This window comes from Pristiophorus japonicus, chromosome 12 (assembly GCF_044704955.1).
Source record: "Pristiophorus japonicus isolate sPriJap1 chromosome 12, sPriJap1.hap1, whole genome shotgun sequence".
NCBI lineage: Eukaryota > Metazoa > Chordata > Chondrichthyes > Pristiophoridae > Pristiophorus > Pristiophorus japonicus.
Window position 1 is genome coordinate 48782917 of NC_091988.1, and position 19858 is coordinate 48802774.

General features: G+C 42.8%; 1 protein-coding gene across 2 annotated transcripts in view; it reads right to left on the reverse strand.

Moving 5' to 3' along the window:
- The window catches only part of iars1 (isoleucyl-tRNA synthetase 1), a 295901-nt gene that overhangs the window by 228358 nt on the left and 47685 nt on the right, over nucleotides 1-19858 (reverse strand). For both annotated transcript variants that reach the window (XM_070895389.1, XM_070895388.1), the window contains exons 8-10: nucleotides 18637-18724; nucleotides 2937-2997; nucleotides 1383-1478 (exon numbers count right to left, since the gene is read on the reverse strand). In XM_070895389.1, the coding sequence (XP_070751490.1) occupies nucleotides 1383-1478; nucleotides 2937-2997; nucleotides 18637-18724 (245 nt within the window). The remainder of the gene's footprint in view (nucleotides 1-1382; nucleotides 1479-2936; nucleotides 2998-18636; nucleotides 18725-19858) is intronic.

The window sequence follows — 19858 nt, forward strand, 5'->3', positions numbered from 1 at the left end:
AAGGGATTCAAACAGTCATCCAGCCTGCTGACACACCAGAATGTTCACACTGACGAGAGACCATTTAAATGTTCTAACTGTGGGAAGAGCTTTAAAAGCTTCGGGAACCTGCTGACACACCAGTGTGCTCACACTGGGGAGAGGCCGTTTCACTGCTCCTTGTGTGGGAGAGACAAGATCTCGTGTAATATAAACAGAGACAGGATCTAGTGTAATATTAACAGACACAGGGTCTAGTGTAATATAAACAGAGACAGGGTCTAGTGTAATATAAACAGAGACAGGGTCTAGTGTAATATAAACAGAGACAGGGTCTAGTATAATATAAACAGTGACAGGGTCTAGTGTAATATAAACAGAGACAGTGTCTAGTGTAATATAAACAGAGACAGTGTCTAGTGTGATATAAACAGAGACAGGGTCTAGTGTAACATAAACAGAGACAGGGTTTAGTGTAATATAAACAAAGAGAGGGTTTAGTGCAATTTCAACAGAGACAGGGTCTAGTGTAATATAAACAGAGACAGAGTCTAGTTTAATATGAACTGAGACAGGTTCTAGTGTAACATAAACAGAGACAGGGTCATTGAAGGTTGGCATGCAGGTGCAGCAGGCGGTTAAGAAAGCAAATGGCATGTTGGCCTTCATAGCGAGGGGATTTGAGTACAGGGGCAGAGAGGTGTTACTACAGTTGCACAGGGCCTTGGTGAGGCCACACCTGGAGTATTGTGTGCAGTTTTGTTCTCATAACTTGAGGAAGGACATTCTTGCTATTGAGGGAGTGCAGCGAAGGTTCACCAGACTGATTCCCGGGATGGCGGGACTGACATATCAAGAAAGACTGGATCAACTGGGCTTGTATTCACTGGAGTTCAGAAGAATGAGAGGGGATCTCATAGAAACGTTTAAAATTCTGACGGGTTTAGACAGGTTAGATGCAGGAAGAATGTTCCCAATGTTGGGGAAGTCCAGAACCAGGGGTCACAGTCGAAGGATAAGGGGTAAGCCATTTAGGACCGAGATGAGGAAAAACTTCTTCACCCAGAGAGTGGTGAACCTGTGGAATTCTCTGCCACAGAAAGTTGTTGAGGCCAATTCACGAAATATATTCAAAAAGGAGTTAGATGTCATCCTTACTACTAGGGGGATCAAGGGGTATGACGAGAACGCAGGAATGGGGTACTGAAGTTGCATGTTCAGCCATGAACTCATTGAATGGCGGTGCAGGCTCGAAGGGCCGAATGGCATACTTCTGCACCTATTTTCTATGTTTCTATGTATGCAGTGGTAGAGAAGGTGAAGAAGAAAGAGGACAGGACCGTTATCCCCACTAGACGACTGAAATATGTTATCCCATTTTAACCATGAAAAAATATACTTACTGCACCGAAGTATGGAGCCTGGTGTACAACACCTGTACCCTCTTCCTCTTTAACATAATTGTCCACGAGCACAGTGAAGGCTCCAGTTTCTTTGCACTGCAAGACAGTATTATTACTAGAGACTACCTATATATTCCTTGTAGAAATACTTAAAGAAGCACAACAATTAACCAATTCTATATTCTAAATTTGTTATGATTAAAGGAAAATTGACACAGTTCACTACCTCATTGAAGTTTTGCAAGGTGTACAAACGCAACATTAAAGTAATTGACCATAATTAATTACCATCGGATATTTGGTTTCTAATAGCCAGAACATACCATTTAGCATGAGTTTAGTATTTATTGACTGCCAACAGCCCTTTCAGTACTAAGCTTGGACCTCAAAAACAAATTCACTGTAATTTAACCCACTGAGCTAATATAGTCACATCATACGAGTTGCGGTAAAATGTGAATGATAGCATCTTTACTTCTTACAGCCAGTTCCAATGTTTTATTCATATCAATGGATTTATAACACTACATATTGGGGCCGAAATTGCCCTCTGCCCCAAATGGGGCGCACAATTCTAAATAAATGATTATTCTGTGCCCCAATTTATGGGGCGGAGAATGGAGGGAAATTGGCCTCTTTCAATTTTTTAATTTGTCTGGGCGGTGTTTGGGGCAGCTGAGGGGTGGAAGACGGGCAGTGTTATCAGCGCTGCGCTGAGCATGTCAGCGCGACACGGTCATGCCACGTCGCGCTAATGCGTAACAACGTCCCTCCCCTGCATATAACTGTCACGTCTCAAATTTTTTAAATGACGTTCACCACAACAGACGGAAGATCCGAGAAGTGCTGAAGCACATCTCTAATAAAGTTTCATTAATGTTACTAGGTTTGGTTAATATTACTGGTAATTTTTCCAGTTTAAGAACTGCTGTCTCAAAGGAGAAACAAAAACTTTAAGAAATAAACTCTCATTTCGAATTTTATTTAAAATTAACAGAATTCTCTAAATCTGCTTCTTTATTCCTCATTTTGGGAAGTCTGGCAACAACAAACAAACAAAAAAAAACACTGGAACTGCGCATGCACAACTGCTTCCAGTTCATTGGCAGCAGTCGCGTCCTATATATAAACAGAGTGACACCACAAAGGTCTGCGGTTCCATTCCAATTTGTAAGCGGCAGTTTTACATCTTTGTCAACTGCTGAGAGAATGGTTCCAAAATTCTTTATTAATTAAACGATTTAGCATTGCCTCCTCTCATCCAAAAAGGAAATCAGCGACATCTCTCAGAATTCTTATGATTAATATCTATAACCCAACATTCACTCTTGCAGCTTATGTTATTGCACTGTAATTCTCCACATATTAATTAGTACATTTGGCTGTAAGTCACAGTAGGGCAAGAGTGGCATTTTTCTTTTGCAAAGATACCATTACTAATGCTGAGTTTGCAATCTATAATCTGAGTAATTAGATGGTGCAATGTTCTGTGTGCACCGCACTTCAATAATCAGCAGGGATAACAATTGCAGTTGGAAGTACTATCTATCTTACCTTTAAGAAATAATCAAACAATGGTCTGTACTTCTTGCCTTTGAGAGCAATACCCTTGAATCTTCATTTTGGAAAAGAAAAAAAAACACTATTAATTCGACTTAATTTAACTGATGGCAGAGAATGTTCTCAGTGTGAATGTAATAGTAACCTTCCAGACCAGCCAACAAAATAAATCACAATTTTCACTTCTAGCTGGATCATGAAAGCAAGAACCAACTGTCCATTCATTCCTATCAGCACATACACCTTAACGACAAAAACAAAATACAAAAACAAAGCTAAGAAAACACAATGGGCCTGAAATTCGGGTCAGAGGCTTCCTTTGGACGAACGACTCCAACCCGATGGCACTTGGTGGTCCCGGAGGCGCATGCAATTCCTGTGCGAGGCCTTCTCTTCCTGCGCTTCAGAGCACGCCCCCATCCTCCAGGTTCGGATGCAGAAGGTGGAGTCACGTGTGACTGGACAACCAATCAGGTACAGTATTCTCATTATTAGCAATGAGAACTCTGTATCTGAGTTCTGATTGCTATCAGAGAGAAAAAAAAACCCACACTAAATACAACATAAAAAACTTTAAAAACACCTCACATAATTAAAATTAATTGAAATTAAAGTTTAAGAGAAAAAATATTTTTTTGATTTTGTTTTGAGTGTTTTAATAGGGTTTAAAATAAACTTGCCTCAGTGGACAGGGTTTTTAACGTAAAATTGAGTGTTTAAATTTTATTTTTATATGTTTTAAAACTCTTACACTGGTAAAAGTAGGCTATGCACCTGCTTTTACCAGGCACAAGAGTTTTAAGGACATTCGCTGGGCACAAGTTGGGCAAATAGTCCAATCTCGCCCGCACAAATGTCTTTCTCCCAGGGCTGCGGAGGATCAGTCAAGCCAAAACTTGACAGATCGGAAAAGCTGTTTTTCGCCGCATATCCAAAAAAAAATGTTTTCTTTAAAACATTTAATGAACATTAATTTCAATTAATTTTAATTAATTATGTGAGGTGTGTTTTTTTTTTAATGTTGTATTTAGTCTGTTTGCTTTCTTTTCATTGATAGCAATAAGAACTCGGAGATACGGAGTTCTCATTGCTATTGATGAGAATACCGTACCTGATTGGTACGTATTCTGTACGGACCCGGCGAGGCCGGAATTTTAGCCCCAATATATTTATATATTATATAGAACACAGAGGATTTGGCTATGCAAAGTCATTAACACTTCTCAGAATAAAAATACGGATGTTAGAAACAGTTGCATTTTTAGAACTAATTATGTCTCTACTAAACATCTCAACTAGCACTTTATAAACAGCAAATTACTTTGAAGTGCAGTGATTACTATGTAGACAGCTGTTTTGTGAATAAGTAAGCTCCTACAGAAAGCAATGAGATGATCTACTTTCCCCTCATAGTGGTGTTGATTGAGGGAGTAATGATGGTAAGATCACCAAGAGAACTCCCTGCTCTTCTTCAAATAATGCAATAGGATCTTTGACATCTATCTGACTCACCATACCAGGCAGACTGGGCTTGGGTTCAACCTAATCCGAAGGACAAAACCTGCAATATTACATTTTGTTTCAGTTAATTCACTATCAACTGAAATATTGCATTTAACTATGTTTCTCCCCCACTTTCTCCCCCATTATGATCGACTTCCAGTCCGCTCTGAAAAAGACGGCAAACAGATGAAAATCGAGTGAGAGCCCGCCTCAGCGGACCCGATGGTAAAAACTTTTTAAAAAACAGAATGTGCGCCAGATTTCTGGCGGGCATGAATTTCGGCCCCAGCACCTCCACTCCCTCAGCACTGGACTGGAGTGTCAGCCTAGATGTCAAAGATCCTATTGAACTATTTGAAGAAGAGCAGGGAGTTCTCTTGGTGATCTTACCATCATTACTCCCTCTAGCAACAACACAATGAGGGGAAAGTAGATCATTGCTGTCTGTAGGAGCTTACTTATTCACAAAACAGCTGTCTACATAGTAATCACTGCACTTCAAAGTAATTTGCTGTTTATAAAGTGTTTCTAGCCATAACCATTTTTACTGCCAAAAGGGAAAACTTTCAGTGAAAATGATACGTGTGTTTCAAATACCTGTATATCAATTACAAACTAGCCCAGAACAAGCAGAGCCGTACAATGTTAACTTCTTCAAAGTTCAGGGACTTGAGCACATAAATCTAGGCTGACACTCCAGTCCAGTGCTGAGGGAGTGGAGGTGCTGGGGCCGAAATTCATGCCCGCCAGAAACCTGGCGCACATTCTATTTTTTTAAAAAGTTTCTACCACCAGGTCCGATGAGGTGGGCTCTCTATCGATTTTCATCTATTTGCCGTCTTTTTTAGAGCAGACTGGAAGCCGGTCATAATAGAAACATAGAAACATAGAAAATAGGTGCAGGAGCAGGCCATTCAGCCCTTCTAGCCTGCACAGCCATTCAATGAGTTCATGGCTGAACATGAAACTTTAGTACCCCCTTCCTGTTTTCTCGCCATACCCCTTGATCCCCCGAGTAGTAAGACTTCATCTAACTCCCTTTTGAATATATTTCGTGAATTGGCCTCAACTACTTTCTGTGGTAGAGAATTCCACAGGTTCATCACTCTCTGGGTGAAGAAGTTTCTCCTCATCTCGGTCCTAAATGGCTTACCCCTTATCCTTAGACTGTGACCCCTGGTTCTGGACTTCCCCAACAGTGGGAACATTCTTCCTGCATCCAACCTGTCCAAACCCGTCAGAATTTTAAACGTTTTTATGAGGTCCCCTCTCACTCTTCTGAACTCCAGTGAATACAAGCCCAGTTGATCCAGTCTTTCTTGATAGGTCAGTCCCACCATCCCGGGAATCAGTCTGGTGAATCTTCGCTGCACTCCCTCAATAGCAAGAATGTCCTTCCTCAAGTTAGGAGACCAAAACTGTACACAATACTCCAGGTGTGGCCTCACCAAGGCCCTGTACAACTGTAGCAACACCTCCCTGCCCCTGTACTCAAATCCCCTCGCTATGAAGGCCAACATGCCATTTGCTTTCTTAACCGCCTCCTGTACCTGCATGCCAACCTTCAATGACTGATGTACCATGACACCCAGGTCTCATTGCACCTTCCCCCTTCCTAATCTGTCACCATTCAGATAATAGTCTGTCTCTCTGTTTTTACCACCAAAGTGGATAACCTCATATTTATCCACATTATACTTCATCTGCCATGCATTTGCCCACTCACCTAACCTATCCAACTCACTCTGCAGCCTCATAGCATCCTCCTCACAGCTCACACTGCCACCCAACTTAGTGTCATCCGCAAATTTGGAGATACTACATTTAATCCCCTCGTCTAAATCATTAATGTACAATGTAAACAGCTGGGGCCCCAGCACAGAACCTTGCGGTACCCCACTAGTCACTGCCTGCCATTCTGAAAAGTACCCATTTACTCCTACTCTTTGCTTCCTGTCTGACAACCAGTTCTCAATCCACGTCAGCACACTACCCCCAATCCCATGTGCTTTAACTTTGCACATTAATCTCTTGTGTGGGACCTTGTCGAAAGCCTTCTGAAAGTCCAAATATACCACATCAACTGGTTCTCCTTTGTCCACTTTACTGGAAACATCCTCAAAAAATTCCAGAAGATTTGTCAAGCATGATTTCCCTTTCACAAATCCATGCTGACTTGGACCTATCATGTCACCATTTTCCAAATGCGCTGCTATGACATCCTTAATAATTGATTCCATCATTTTACCCACTACTGAGGTCAGGCTGACCGGTCTATAATTCGCTGTTTTCTCTCTCCCTCCTTTTTTAAAAAGTGGGGTTACATTTGCTACCCTCCACTCGATAGGAACTGATCCAGAGTCAATGGAATGTTGGAAAATGACTGTCAATGCATCCACTATTTCCAATAGGGGAGAAAGTGCAGCAGTATGTGCTGGTGAGGGGCGGAAGTGGGAGCGGGACGGATTCTCCGCTGCTGTTACTCAGCGGTGGAGACCTCATTGCACGTCTGCGTCACCACGTATCTCCCCTGCTTTAAAGGGGAGATAATCAGTGAATAGTTAGGATCTGCCACTGGGCCACCAGGAAGGGTTTTGGCTGGGCCAGCGGCTTGGCACCCAAGATGGAGTGCCAGGCTGACTGTTGGCGGCCCGGCCAAACCCGGGGGCACAATAGTCCGGTTGACATGGAAGTCATCCAGCAAAAAAAAATGCCGGCCGCGGCAGTGTGCCCTTGCCCTTAATGGCCGCCACGCAGCCAGGGCTTGCAGTCAGTATAGAAGGTGCACTGACAGAGAAAGCTATCGGGGGCATCGCTCGGTGGGGATTGGATTTTTCAGGCTGAATATGGATGGAGGTAGGGGTCCAGACGATGCGCGCATTGATGATGCACTTACGGTCGCTCAGCGGTGATGAGGGGGAACCGCAAGGAAAAAAAACCCTGCTTAATTTAGCTTGCAGCAGCCGTTCGACCAGAAATCGGCGGCCATTGGATTCCGCTGCAAAACGGCAGTAACGGGCCTTATCCAGACCCTGAATTTTGGCCCTGCCGTCTTTCGAATGGGACATTAAATCGAGGCCCTGTCTGCTCTCTCAGGTGGACGTAATGAGGAGCAGGGGAGTTAGGTGTCCTTCAATCAACATAACAAAAACAGATTATCTGGTCGTTACCACATTTCTGTTTGTTGGAGCTTGCTGTGCGTAAATTGACTGCCGTGTTTTCCCACATTACAATGGTGACTACACTCCAAAAGTACTTCATTGGCTGAAAAGTGCTTTGAGATGTCTGGTGGTCATGAAAGGCACTATATAAATGTTTAAAGCCTTGTTGCTAAAAAACTTAAAAAGAGTTAAAGACAAAATATATTTCGTAATTGCCTTATGAATGGTAAATGTTAGTAAAACTAGGCTTATTTCCTTTTATACCTCACACCTTTATTACCTATATTTAAGTTTAAATTGTTGAGAATAGACACTTGAAGCAGAAAGGCAGGCCAGAGTAAAAAAAAACAGGATTTACAAATTATGTACTGCCCCACTTCTCCCATCTTCAATCCAGTTTGCAGCCTCTCTGATCCTAACCTACCAGATATCTCCTGGTCTACTACATTCTGTGACACTGGTAAAATCATATTATAGCTCACTCCAGCAAAGGTACTCGCTTGTCCCTGGCCTGGTCTCGCTCTCCTGGAGTCTTCATTCCTTCTCATTAGTTCAGCATCTCATGCTAACTGCTTTGCCCTGTGTCACCTATGCCCACAAACAGAATCAGTGACAGAAGACAAGGAGCTGGACAGAGGAAATTGGAAGACCTCATTTACAAGTCCACAATAGACAGGACCACACTTAGAGTACTGGAGCTTGGGAAGCGGAATCATAAAGAAAGCAAGATGAGCAAGAAGCGCCAATCTGAGTGGGGCTGGATCAAGAGATCCCCTGCAGCCAGGCAGCATGTGATATAGTCAACGCCAAACCAGAATTCAAGAGAGTGACTGTGAAGCAGCTCAGGAACTACAAAATGAGTTGAACAAAATATAAAAGTGGAACTGAACAACAGTCGAAAACATTTATTCTGGAGAAGTATGAAGTACTGTAGATTGGAAGAAAAAAGGAGCAACTTACATACTACATGAATGGTGGCAAAATAACTAATGTAGAAACTGAACGAGATCCAGGCATCTGAGCAAACTCAAATGCTCACCGTGTCCAACCACTTTAGAGCAGACAGAATGCTGATCTACATAAGCAAACCGTTAAGCAGAAGTCAGAGACTACAAAATGACTGGCCAGATTACATCTTAAGAACTGTGCCCAGTTCTGCTCACCAAGACACAAATGAAACATCAGAGCAAAGATCCATCAGGCTGATCGTTAACGTCAGAGGTCTAAGTGAGGTGGATAGAAAGGTGGACCATTGCATCTTGCAGACTGAATGATACTATAGTTCTATAATTGGTATGGAAAAGGCAATTGGAATTTTTCTCCAAAGTAAATTACAAGGGGACACGATCCATACCAGTAAAATGTACATTTAGGAACTGATGCCAGGAAGGTATTTTTCACACAAAGGGTGATCAACACATAGAATAGATTTATGGGTAGAATAGTGGAAGTAAAAGATATGACACGGGAGTATTGGATGGATGAACTAAGATGGGTGGAATTGCTTCTATATTTCTCTTGTGATCTCAAGTAAACTTCCCAGATGTCCGATAGAATGATCTATCATAATTAAAGCAACACAGGGTTTTCCACAACTTTGGGACAAAATCTTTAACAATTTTGATTCAAATTTCAACAAATTTCTAGTACCCTGCTTGTGAGCCACAGGTCAGTAATCCTTGGGAAACGATTTCCCGACACACCTATAACAAAGATCTTGATTTGAACTTTACCACGAGTCCCGGACACGAGTCCCGGAAGCAGTATATCAGGCAACATCATGTTAAACTAACAGTGAATTTAACAATGATAATGGGTTAATGTTAGCATTGAAGAACAGAAAATAGCCTCATACTAGTATAATGCAATGTGCAGCCAGCAAACCCAAGTTACATACTGGCAGCTATAACCCGCTGCAGGTCTCAGCTACATCAAGTTGGACACTTCTGGATGGCTAATTTGTAATATTATAAGAAAATGGGTGGAAGCATCTACTTGTTCTCAACATTAAATAATTTCATGGACCATTTTAAAATATAGCTTTGTGTCAGGCTGAAGTTATAACTGCACTCAAGCACAATCAATGCAAGACTACATATTGGAGACAGTCTCACACATTTGGCTTCAGTGTACTTTGAAGTCAGACAACCTCCTGACTCCCAAGTTTACTGCCGCTTTCACTTCAATGTGCACTTAAATAATTTTCACGCATTTGCACAAGTGGAAGTGCAACGGCAGCCCAATGTCTGATCTAGAAACTGGTTCAAAAATGAAATGACCATCGATTAAACAAAATAATTCAATACTGACTGTGATGGATGATGACGTGTTTGGAAACTATGGATGTTTAGTGTGTCAATGAAACATTTAGCACATTTTGATCACCACTCTCAAAATCCATTGTGTTTTAATGGAAATGTTTAGTCCCTACTTTTTTAAGCAATATGAGTGTGAAGAAAAATGTAAATTCATTTTATTTTTGCAACATGTGCCTTGCCACTTATAGCCAGTAATAGACAGACCCATTTTGATTCCTTTCCAAAGAATTAATTACGAAATATATTTACAGTGTCTCAAGTCACAGTGACAGAAGTTTAGATCATCACGGCACCAAACCATTTCAAGGTATTATTTTTAAAGAGAGACACTGTTGATGACTGAGTGATGAGTAGGAATTAGTCCCCATTCACATACATGAATAAATTATGAAAATTATATCTTTCAATATATTATGTATGCAGTACCAACCCTTCACATTAAGTGATACAAGAGTTTTAGGTTTAAAAAAAAACACCCAAAAACATTATGTTGTTTTAAAAAACACAATGTCAGATAGAGGATTTAAATCTAAATGGCACTCTTGAGGCAGGCTGCAAAGAGAACAAAAACATGCACTGGATTGGAACTCTCTTATGAGTGCTGCATATAATACATCATTCCAGACCCAACATCATTTGTATTGGTTGAGAAGGGATGCTGAACTTCACTCCCTCCTACATGAAATATAACACAATACACTGCTTACTAATGCATGGAAATGGGGGAAAAATAGCTTATATGTCAACCAGACAGAGGGATGAAAGGTTTTGAGAAAGATGCGGAGAAGAAGTCATGAAACATGTAGGTAGTGATCTGACTCATTTGACAAGGAGCTAGAGAGAGAGAGTTTTTAAAAAGCAATATATATTTCGCTCATTAACCTTCTGGAGGCAAAGTATTATTTTTCTTAGAGGAAAATCTACTCCAACACACCATAAACTCACCCAATTCTGGATCATATTTGTCCCATGGATAGCCTGGAGAGAATTATGGTGGTAGCATTCGGAGAAATCTCCAGATCCATAATTTGTAAGGGTTTCTGTGATGGTTGCACACTTCAGAAATAAATTCCAGTATCATACTGATATCCATGAGAGTAGCCAGGAATTTTTACTCAGGGAGAAGTTAAATAATTTATCCACATCTCAGTGGCCTGGAGCTTCGCGTCTACCTCTAATGTAGTGTGAGTCCGAGAAAGAGACGAGTACAAGAGCAGGAGCGCACGTAAGATAAAGAAAATGTGAGTTTAAAATGAGAAGAATGTTGACAGAAAAAAGTGTGCACGGGGAAACAGAGAGATGTATAAGACAAAGAGAAGCAAAGAAAGAGAGGAAACACGCACAAGTGTGCCAAGAACGAGTGAGCATGTCGGAAAGCGATCAAGCATGTAGGGAAGGAAGTGCAAGAGAATGAGATAGTATGATACACAAAGAGAAAGGCAGAAGAAAATCACAGAATCATAGAAACTTACAGCACAGGAGGCTATTCGGCCCATTGTGCCTGTGTTGGCTCTTTGAAAGAGAAGTTGTTCTTAGTCCCATTCCCCATTTTCTGTCTGTAACTCTAAGTTCCTCATCCTCAAGTACGTGTCCAACTCCCGTTTAAACTTATTTGTGGAATTAGCTCCACCACCATTCCAGATCCCGACAACTCTTTGGAGTGAAAAAATTTCTCCCCTCTAGATCTTTTGTTAATAATTTTAAATCTATAACCTCTGGCTTTTGGCACACTTGCCAGAGGTAGTAGTTTTTCTCTATCTACCTCTCTTCATCTTTTAGATCTATTTGGTCACTTCTTAACCTCTGTTTCAAGGAGAACTGTCCTAATTTTTCCGATCTCTCTTCATAACTGAAATCCCTCAATCCTGGTAACATCCTGGTAAACCTCCTCTGTACCCTTTCGAAAGTGTTTACATAGGAACACGAGTAGAGCACTTGGCCTCTCGAGCCTGTTTCGCTATTCAATGAGATCATGGCTGATCTGTAACCTACCTCTATTAACCTGCCTTTGTCTCATATCCCTTCATACCTATTCTTAACAAAAAGCTATCAATTCCCAATTTAAAATTAACAATTGACCTAGCATCAACTGCCATTTGCGGAAGAGAGTTCCAAACTTGTACCATCCTTTGCTTGTAGAAGTGTTTCCCAATTTCACTCCTGAAAGATCTGGCTCTAATTTTTAGGCTATGTCCCCTAGTCCTAGAATCCCCAACCAGCAGAAATAGTTTCTTGCTATCTACCCTATCAGTTCAATATCTGGAAAGCTTCAATCAAATCACCCCTTCAGCTCCAGGGAATACAATCCTAGTTTGTGTAATTGCTCCTCGTAATTTAACTTTTGAAGCCTAGGTATCATTCTGATAAATCTGCGCAGCACTCCCTCCAAGGCCAATATATCCTTCCTAAGGTGTGGTGCCAGGAACTGCTCACCGTACTCCAGGTGTGGTCTAACCAGGGCTTTGTATAGCTGCAGCATAACTGCTTGGGCCGAAATTGCCGCCATTTTTTAAGCGGGGGGGCCGTGCCCGGTCTTTCCCGCCCCGCCTGGCGCCCGACCACTTTTGCGCCTCGCAAAGGGGGGTGGAGGGGCGAATTGCCCTGTGGGAGTCTCTATTCGCTGGGCGTGAAGCTGCCGGTGGCTGGGTGCTGCAACCGCCCGTGGCCGCCATTTTGTTCTAATTGTTGGTCGACTCCCGAGTCAGCCCGACAATGGCGGCCGCTGGTTTGGCCGGGTTGCCAACAGGCAGCCCGGCACCCACTCTTGGGTGTCGGGACACTGGCTCGGCCAAAGCCCTCCCTAGTGGCCCAGTGGGCGCCTCACTCGGCCTTGCAGCATTCCTCCCCTTTAAGTGAAGGGAAGGGATGTTGCAACGCGTCAACGGTATGGCGGCACGTCGGCGTCGTTGGCAGCACAGCGCCGATGAACACAGCCCCATTACCGTCTCCAACAGCGCCCGAAAGTGTAGGGAGGTACTTTTTGATTTAAAGAGCCCAATTTCTCGGCTTTTCCCTCTCCACTTCCCGCCGGGTGGTAATAATCCAAATAATTAGAATTATCCACCCGAAACGGGGCGGAGGGCAATCTCCACCACCGCACCCCCCCCCCCCCCGGCCCCCCACCCCGCTCCCAACCTCTTGTATTCTAGTCCTCTATATAAATCTCAGCATTACATGAGTCTTTATTATTATTTTCTGTACCTGTTCATGGCATTTTAATGATTAATGTACATGGATCCCAAAGTCTCTTTGAACCTCCACTGTTTCTAGCTTTTCACTATTTAGAAAGTGCATTGATGTATCCTTTTTAGGTCACAAGTGGATGAACTCACACTTCCTTACATTGAAATCCATTTACCAGTTTTGCCCCTTCAATTAATCTATTAATATCTCTTATTCTGCTTCCATTCATGCTGCTTACAATACTGCTTATCTTTATGTCAACAGCTAAATTTGCTATGTCGCTCTCTATCTCATCATCTAAGACATTAATAAATACAGTGAATATTTGAGGACCCAACATACCACTCGTCACATTCTGCCAATCAGAGTACCTGCTCATTATCCCTACATCTCTCCTGGAGTGTGGTGCCCAGAATTGTCCATAATACTCCAGCTGACGCCGAACCAGTGATGTACAAAGTTCTGCCATGATCTCTTTGTTTTTATATTCTATTCCTCCATTTATAAACTCAAGTAACCCATATGCTTTTTTATCCATCTTATCAACTTGCCCTGATACTTTTAAGAATTTGTGGACATGTACACCAAGATTTCTCTGCTCATCTACACTTTTCAAATTGTTCCTTTTGTATACTGTCTTTCCATATTAGTCCTCCCAAAGTGCATTACTTCAGCCTTCTCCATGTTGAACTCCATTTGTCTCTGTCATCCTGGTCTAGAACCATCCTCATCACAATCTACCACTTTCCCAAGTCTCACATCATCTGTAAATTTTATAATTCTGCTCCCTACACCCAAGTCTAAGTTGTTTATAAGACTTGAAAATAGTATTGGACCCAAAACTGACCCTTGGGGAACACTGCAAATCACCTCCCAGTAAGAAATACATCCATCTACCACCATCCTTTGTTTCCTATTACTGAGCCTATGTCATATTCATTCTGCCACTTTCCCAGGCTTCCATCTTCTTAACAAGCCTCCTGTGCGGTTCTTTGTCGAATGCCTTCCGAAAGTCCAGATATACAACATCTACTGCACTGCCTTGATCAATCTTCTTTGAATTATTTGATGAGGTGACAATCAAGTTAGTCAGCCAGGATTTGCCTTTAGCAAACCCATGTTGGCACTCCTTGATTAACCCATACCTTACCAAATGAAAGTTTATTTTGTCCCAGATAATGGTTTCTAATAACTTCCCCACCATCAATGTTTGGCTGACTGGTCTGCAATTTCATGGTTTATTCCTCTTCCCTTTCTTGAATAGTGATATAACATTAGCAATCCTCCAGTACCACTCCTGTATCTAATGAGGATTGAAAGATTGTGACCAATGCCTCTGCTATTTCTACCTTTGCTTCTTTATGCGACCTAGGATACATTCCATCTGGACCAGGTGGCTTACCAATTTTCAGTAAAACTCATATTTTTAGTATGTCTTCTCTATGTTTTCTAGTGCTGTTGAGGAGGGGTTAAACTAATATGGCAGGGGGATGGGAACCTATGCAGGGAGACAGAGGGAAGTAGAATGGGGGCAGAAGCAAAAGGTAGAAAGAAGAAAAGTAAAAGTGGAGGGCAGAGAAACCCAAGGCAAAAATCAAAAAGGGCCACATAACGGCAAAATTCTAAAGGGGCAAAGTGTGTTAAAAAGACAAGCCTGAAGGCTCTGTGCCTCAATGCAAGGAGTATTCGTAATAAGGTTGACGAATTAACTGCGCAGGCAGCTATTAATGAATATGATATAATTGGGATTACGGAGACATGGCTCCAGGGTGACCAAGGCTGGGAACTCAACATCCAGGGGTATTCAACATTCAGGAAGGATAGACAGAAAGGAAAAGGAGGTGGGGTAGCGTTGCTGGTTAACGAGGACATTAACACAATAGTAAGGAAGGACATTAGCTTGGATGATGTGGAATCTGTATGGGCAGAGCTGCGGAATACCAAAGGGCAGAAAGCCCGAGTGGGAGTTGTGTACAGACCACCAAACAGTAGTAGTGAGGTTGGGGACAGCATCAAACAAGAAATTAGGGATGCGAGCAATAAAGGTACAGCAGTTATCATGGGCGACTTTAATCTACATATCGATTGGGCTAATCAAACTGGTAGCAATAAGGTGGAGGAGGATTTCCTGGAGTGTATTAGGGATGGTTTTCTAGACCAATATGTCGAGGAACCAAGTAGAGGTGATGTGTAATGAGAAAGGACTAATTAGCAATCTCGTTGTGTGAGGCCCCTTGAGGAAAAGTGACCATAATATGGTAAATTCTTTACCAGGATGGAGAGTGACATAGTTAATTCAGAGACTAGGATCCTGAACTTAAGGAAAGGTAGCTTCGATGGTATGAGACGTGAATTGGCTAGAATAGACTGGCAAATGATACTTAAAGGGTTGATGGTGGATAGGCAATGGCAAACATTTAAAGATCACATGGATGAACATTCAATAATTGTACATCCCTGTCTGGAGTAAAAATAAAACAGGGAAGGTGGCTCAATCGTGGCTAACAAGGGAAATTAAGGATAGTGTTAAATCCAAGGAAGAGGCATATAAATTGGCCAGAAAAAGCAGCAAACCTGAGGACTGGGAGAAATTTAGAATTCAGCAGGAGGACGACAAAGGGTTTAATTAGGAGGGGAAAAATAGAGTATGAGAGGAAGCCTGCTGGGAGCATAAAAACTGACTGCAAAAGTTTCTATAGATATGTGAAGAGAAAAAGATTAGTGAAGACCAACGTTGGTCCCTTGTAGTCAGAATCAGGTGAATTTATGATGGGGAACAAAGAAATGGCAGACCAATTGAACAAATACTTTGGTTCTGTCTTCACGAAGGAAGACACAAAAAACCTTCCGGAAATACTAGGGGACCGAGGGTGTAAGAAGAAACTGTAGGAAATCCTTATTAGTCAGGAAATTGTGTTAGAGAAATTGATAGGATTGAAGGCCGATAAATCCCCAGGGCCTGATTGTCTGCATCCTAGAGTACTTAAGGAAGTGGCCCAGAAATAGTGGATGCATTGGTGATCATTTTCCAACAGTCTATCGACTCTGGATCAGTTCCTATGGACTGGACTGGACTGGAGGGTAGCTAATGTAACACCACTTTTTTTAAAAAGGGAGAGAGAAAACAAGGAATTATAGACCGATTAGCCTGACATCAGTAGTGGGGAAAATGTTGGAATCAATTATTAAAGATGAAATAGCAACGCATTTGGAAAGCAGTGACAGGATCGGTCCAAGTCAGAATGAATTTATAAAAGGGAAATCCTGCTTGACAAACCTTCTGGAATTTTTTGAGGATGTAACTAGTAGAGTGGACAAGGAGAACCAGTGGATGTGGTGTATTTCGACTTTCAAAAGGCTTTTGACAAGGTATAAGATAAGAACATAACATAAGAATTAGGAACAGGAGTAGGCCATCTCGCCCCTCGAGCCTGCTCCGCCATTCAATAAGATCATGGCTGATCTGGCCGTGGACTCAGCTCCACTTACCCGCCCGCTCCCCATAACCCTTAATTCTCTTATTGGTTAAAAATCTATCTGTGACTTGAATACATTCAATAAGCTAGCCTCAACTGCTTCCTTGGGCAGAGAATTCCACAGATTCACAACCCTCTGGGAGAAGAAATTCCTTCTCAACTCGGTTTTAAATTGGCTCCCCCGTATTTTGAGGCTGTGCCCCATAAGGTCCCACACAAGAGATTGGTGTGCAAAATTAAAGCACATGGTATTGGAGGTAATGTATTGACGTGGAGAGAGAACTGGTTGGCAGACAGGAAGCAGAGAATCGGGATAAACGGGTCCTTTTCAGAATGGCAGGTAGTGACTAGTGGGATGCCGCAGGGTTCAGTGCTGGGCCCCAGTTATTTACAATATACATCAATGATTTAGATGAAGGAATTGAATGTAATATTTCCAAGTTTGCAGATGACACCAAGCTGGGTGGCGGTGTGAGCTGTGAGGAGGATGCTAGGAGGCTGCCGGGTAACTTGGACAGGTTAGGTGAGTGGGCAAATGCATGGCAGATTCTGTATAATGTGGATAAATCTGAGGTTATCCACTTTGGGGGCAAAAACACGAAGGCAGAATATTATCTGAATGGCGGCAGATTAGGAAAAGGGGAGGTGCAACAAGACCTGGGTGTCATGGTTCATCAGTCACTGAAAGTGGGCATGCAGGTACAGCAGGTGGTGAAGAAGGCAAATGGCATATTGGTCTTCATAGCTAGGGGATTTGAGTATAGGAGCAGGGAGGTCTTACTGCAGTTGTACAGGGCCTTGGTGCGGCCTCATCTGGAGTATTGTGTTCAGTTTTGATCTCCTAATCTGAAGAAGGACGTTCTTGCTATTGAGGGAGTGCAGCGAAGGGTCACCAGACTGATTCCCGGGATGGCAGGACTGACATATGAGGAGAGACTGGATTGACTGGGCCTGTATTCACTGGAGTTTAGAAGGATGAGAGGTGTTCTCATAGAAACATATAAAATTCTGACGGGATTGGACAGATTAGATGCAGGACGAATGCTCCCGATGTTGGGGAAGTCCAGAATCAGGGGTCACAGTCGAAGGATAAGGGGTAAGCCATTTAGGACCAAGATGAGGAGAAACTTCTTCACTCAGAGAGTTGTTAACCTGTGGAATTCTCTACCGCAGAGAGTTGTTGATGCCAGTTCGTTGGATCTATTCAAGAGGGAGTTAGATATGGCCCGAACGGCTAATGGGATCAAGGGGTATGGAGAGAAAGCAGGAAAGGGGTACTGAGATGAATGATCAGCCATGATTTTATTGAATGGTGGTGCAGGCTCGAAGGGCCGAATGGCCTACTCCTGCACCTATTTTCTATGTTTTTATGTTTCTATTACTTCACATCATCCGCTTCCTTTGTGAAGACAGATGCAAAGTACTCATTTAATACTTTAGCCATGTCCTCTGCCTCTACATGAAGATTTCCCTTTGGGTCCTAAATAAGCCCAACTTTTTCCCTAGCTAACTGTTTACACTTTATATGTTTATAAAATGTTTTATGATTCAATTTAATGTTGCCTGCCAAACTTTTCTCTTTGCCTCCCCTATTAACTTTTGCAATTCCCTCCTGTACTTTCCATAATTTTCCTGGTTATTAACTGAATCTTCCTCCTGACATTTGTCAGAAGCCTCCTCTTTCTATTTTATTTTAACTTTTATTTCCTGTGTCAGAGGGTGCATTCGCTTCAATGGAATACGGCTCGTTTGTACCTGAACTATCTCTTCCTTAAATGTAAGAGAGCCAGAGGCAAGATAAAATTTGCTTCGCGTGAAAGACAAAGACAGAAGAGATGAGAGTGGGAGACAAGCATTAACGTTTTTCTCCATTAGCATTGTCATGCGAGATTGATTGGTAAATAGTTGTTTCACAATCGATTACAGTTTGCTATTTTACAGTAAAATCCAGCATTAAACCACAGAGTCGATTTCAGAATTTATTGTTTGAAGGAAATGGGCAAATGTTTTAACTATTCAATACATTACAGAAACTATGGCACCATACACTAACCTGTCCAGAACACTGTATTCACTGTCAGATTTATAGAGTGCTATCAGCCTGGCTTCCATCATTATATAGACGTTTCCAGTAGAGTTGTCTGCAAAAACATAAAACATGGAATCAGTAAGGAGTTTTACAAGATGTCAGGGTATGCATTGTAATTGAAGTTATTTAATTTTAAGACATAATTTCACAGCAACAATCAGAATACAGAAGATATATTTTTAAGAGCTTGGGGGGTGCAATTGCCCTCTTCTTTAAGGCCCGTTACTGCAAGTGGGTGGTAAAGCCATTCCGCGTGGGGGCAAGCGGTGGGGCCGACCCATCCAGAATGGCCCCTGGATTGGGGGCAGCGGGAATGGGTTTCCGCCGTGTCCAGTGTTTCCGTCCCGCCTGGCGTGCCAGCCGCGTGCCGACCCCTTACCAACCGACAGCAACCTCTTTTCCATCCCGCGGAGGAAATTGCCCCGCAGGAGCGCGGACGCCGCCAGTCGATGCCACTGACAGCTTCGAGAGCCGGGAAGCTGCCAGTGACTGGGTGGTATGACCGCCCTTAAAAAGGGGAGGGCACATCGCCACGGCCGCCATTTTGTTTCAATTGTCGGCTGACTCCTGAGTCGGTCCGACAATGGCGGCCGCTGGTTCAGCCAGGCCGCCAACAGACAGCCTGGCATCCCCTCTTGGGTGCCTGGCCGTTGGCCGGACCAAAACCCTCCTCGGTAACCCAGTGGGCTCGATGTAGTTCTCACAGCGTCCCTCCCCTTTAAGTGAAGGGGAGGGACGCTGCGATTCGTCAGCGCGATGTGGCACAACCGCATCGTGCTGACGTTATTGCCACCGCGCTGACATGGTCAGTGCAGTGGTGATGGACACCGCCCCACTCCAGACCTGATCCTGCTCCTACACCGCCTCAAACAGCGCCCCAAATCATTGGGAGGCAGTGTCAAGAGTTAAGGAGCCAAATTTTCTGGCTCTTCCCTCTGACTCCCGCTGGGTGGAAAATTTTCGGATTATTCAAAATTTTCCTCCCCAATTTCCCGCTGACGGCAATTTCGGCCCCTTTATATTTTACAGTACAGTACTTCAAAGACTGTTAGAAAAACATTTAATCCAACATGCCAATCTCACAGAGAAAGATGCCACCTTTTGCATGTATTACAAGATTTAAGAGGTTGCAGATAGACCAAGAACATGTTGGCCCTGAATTCGTGGCCCCTACACATGCGCCTAA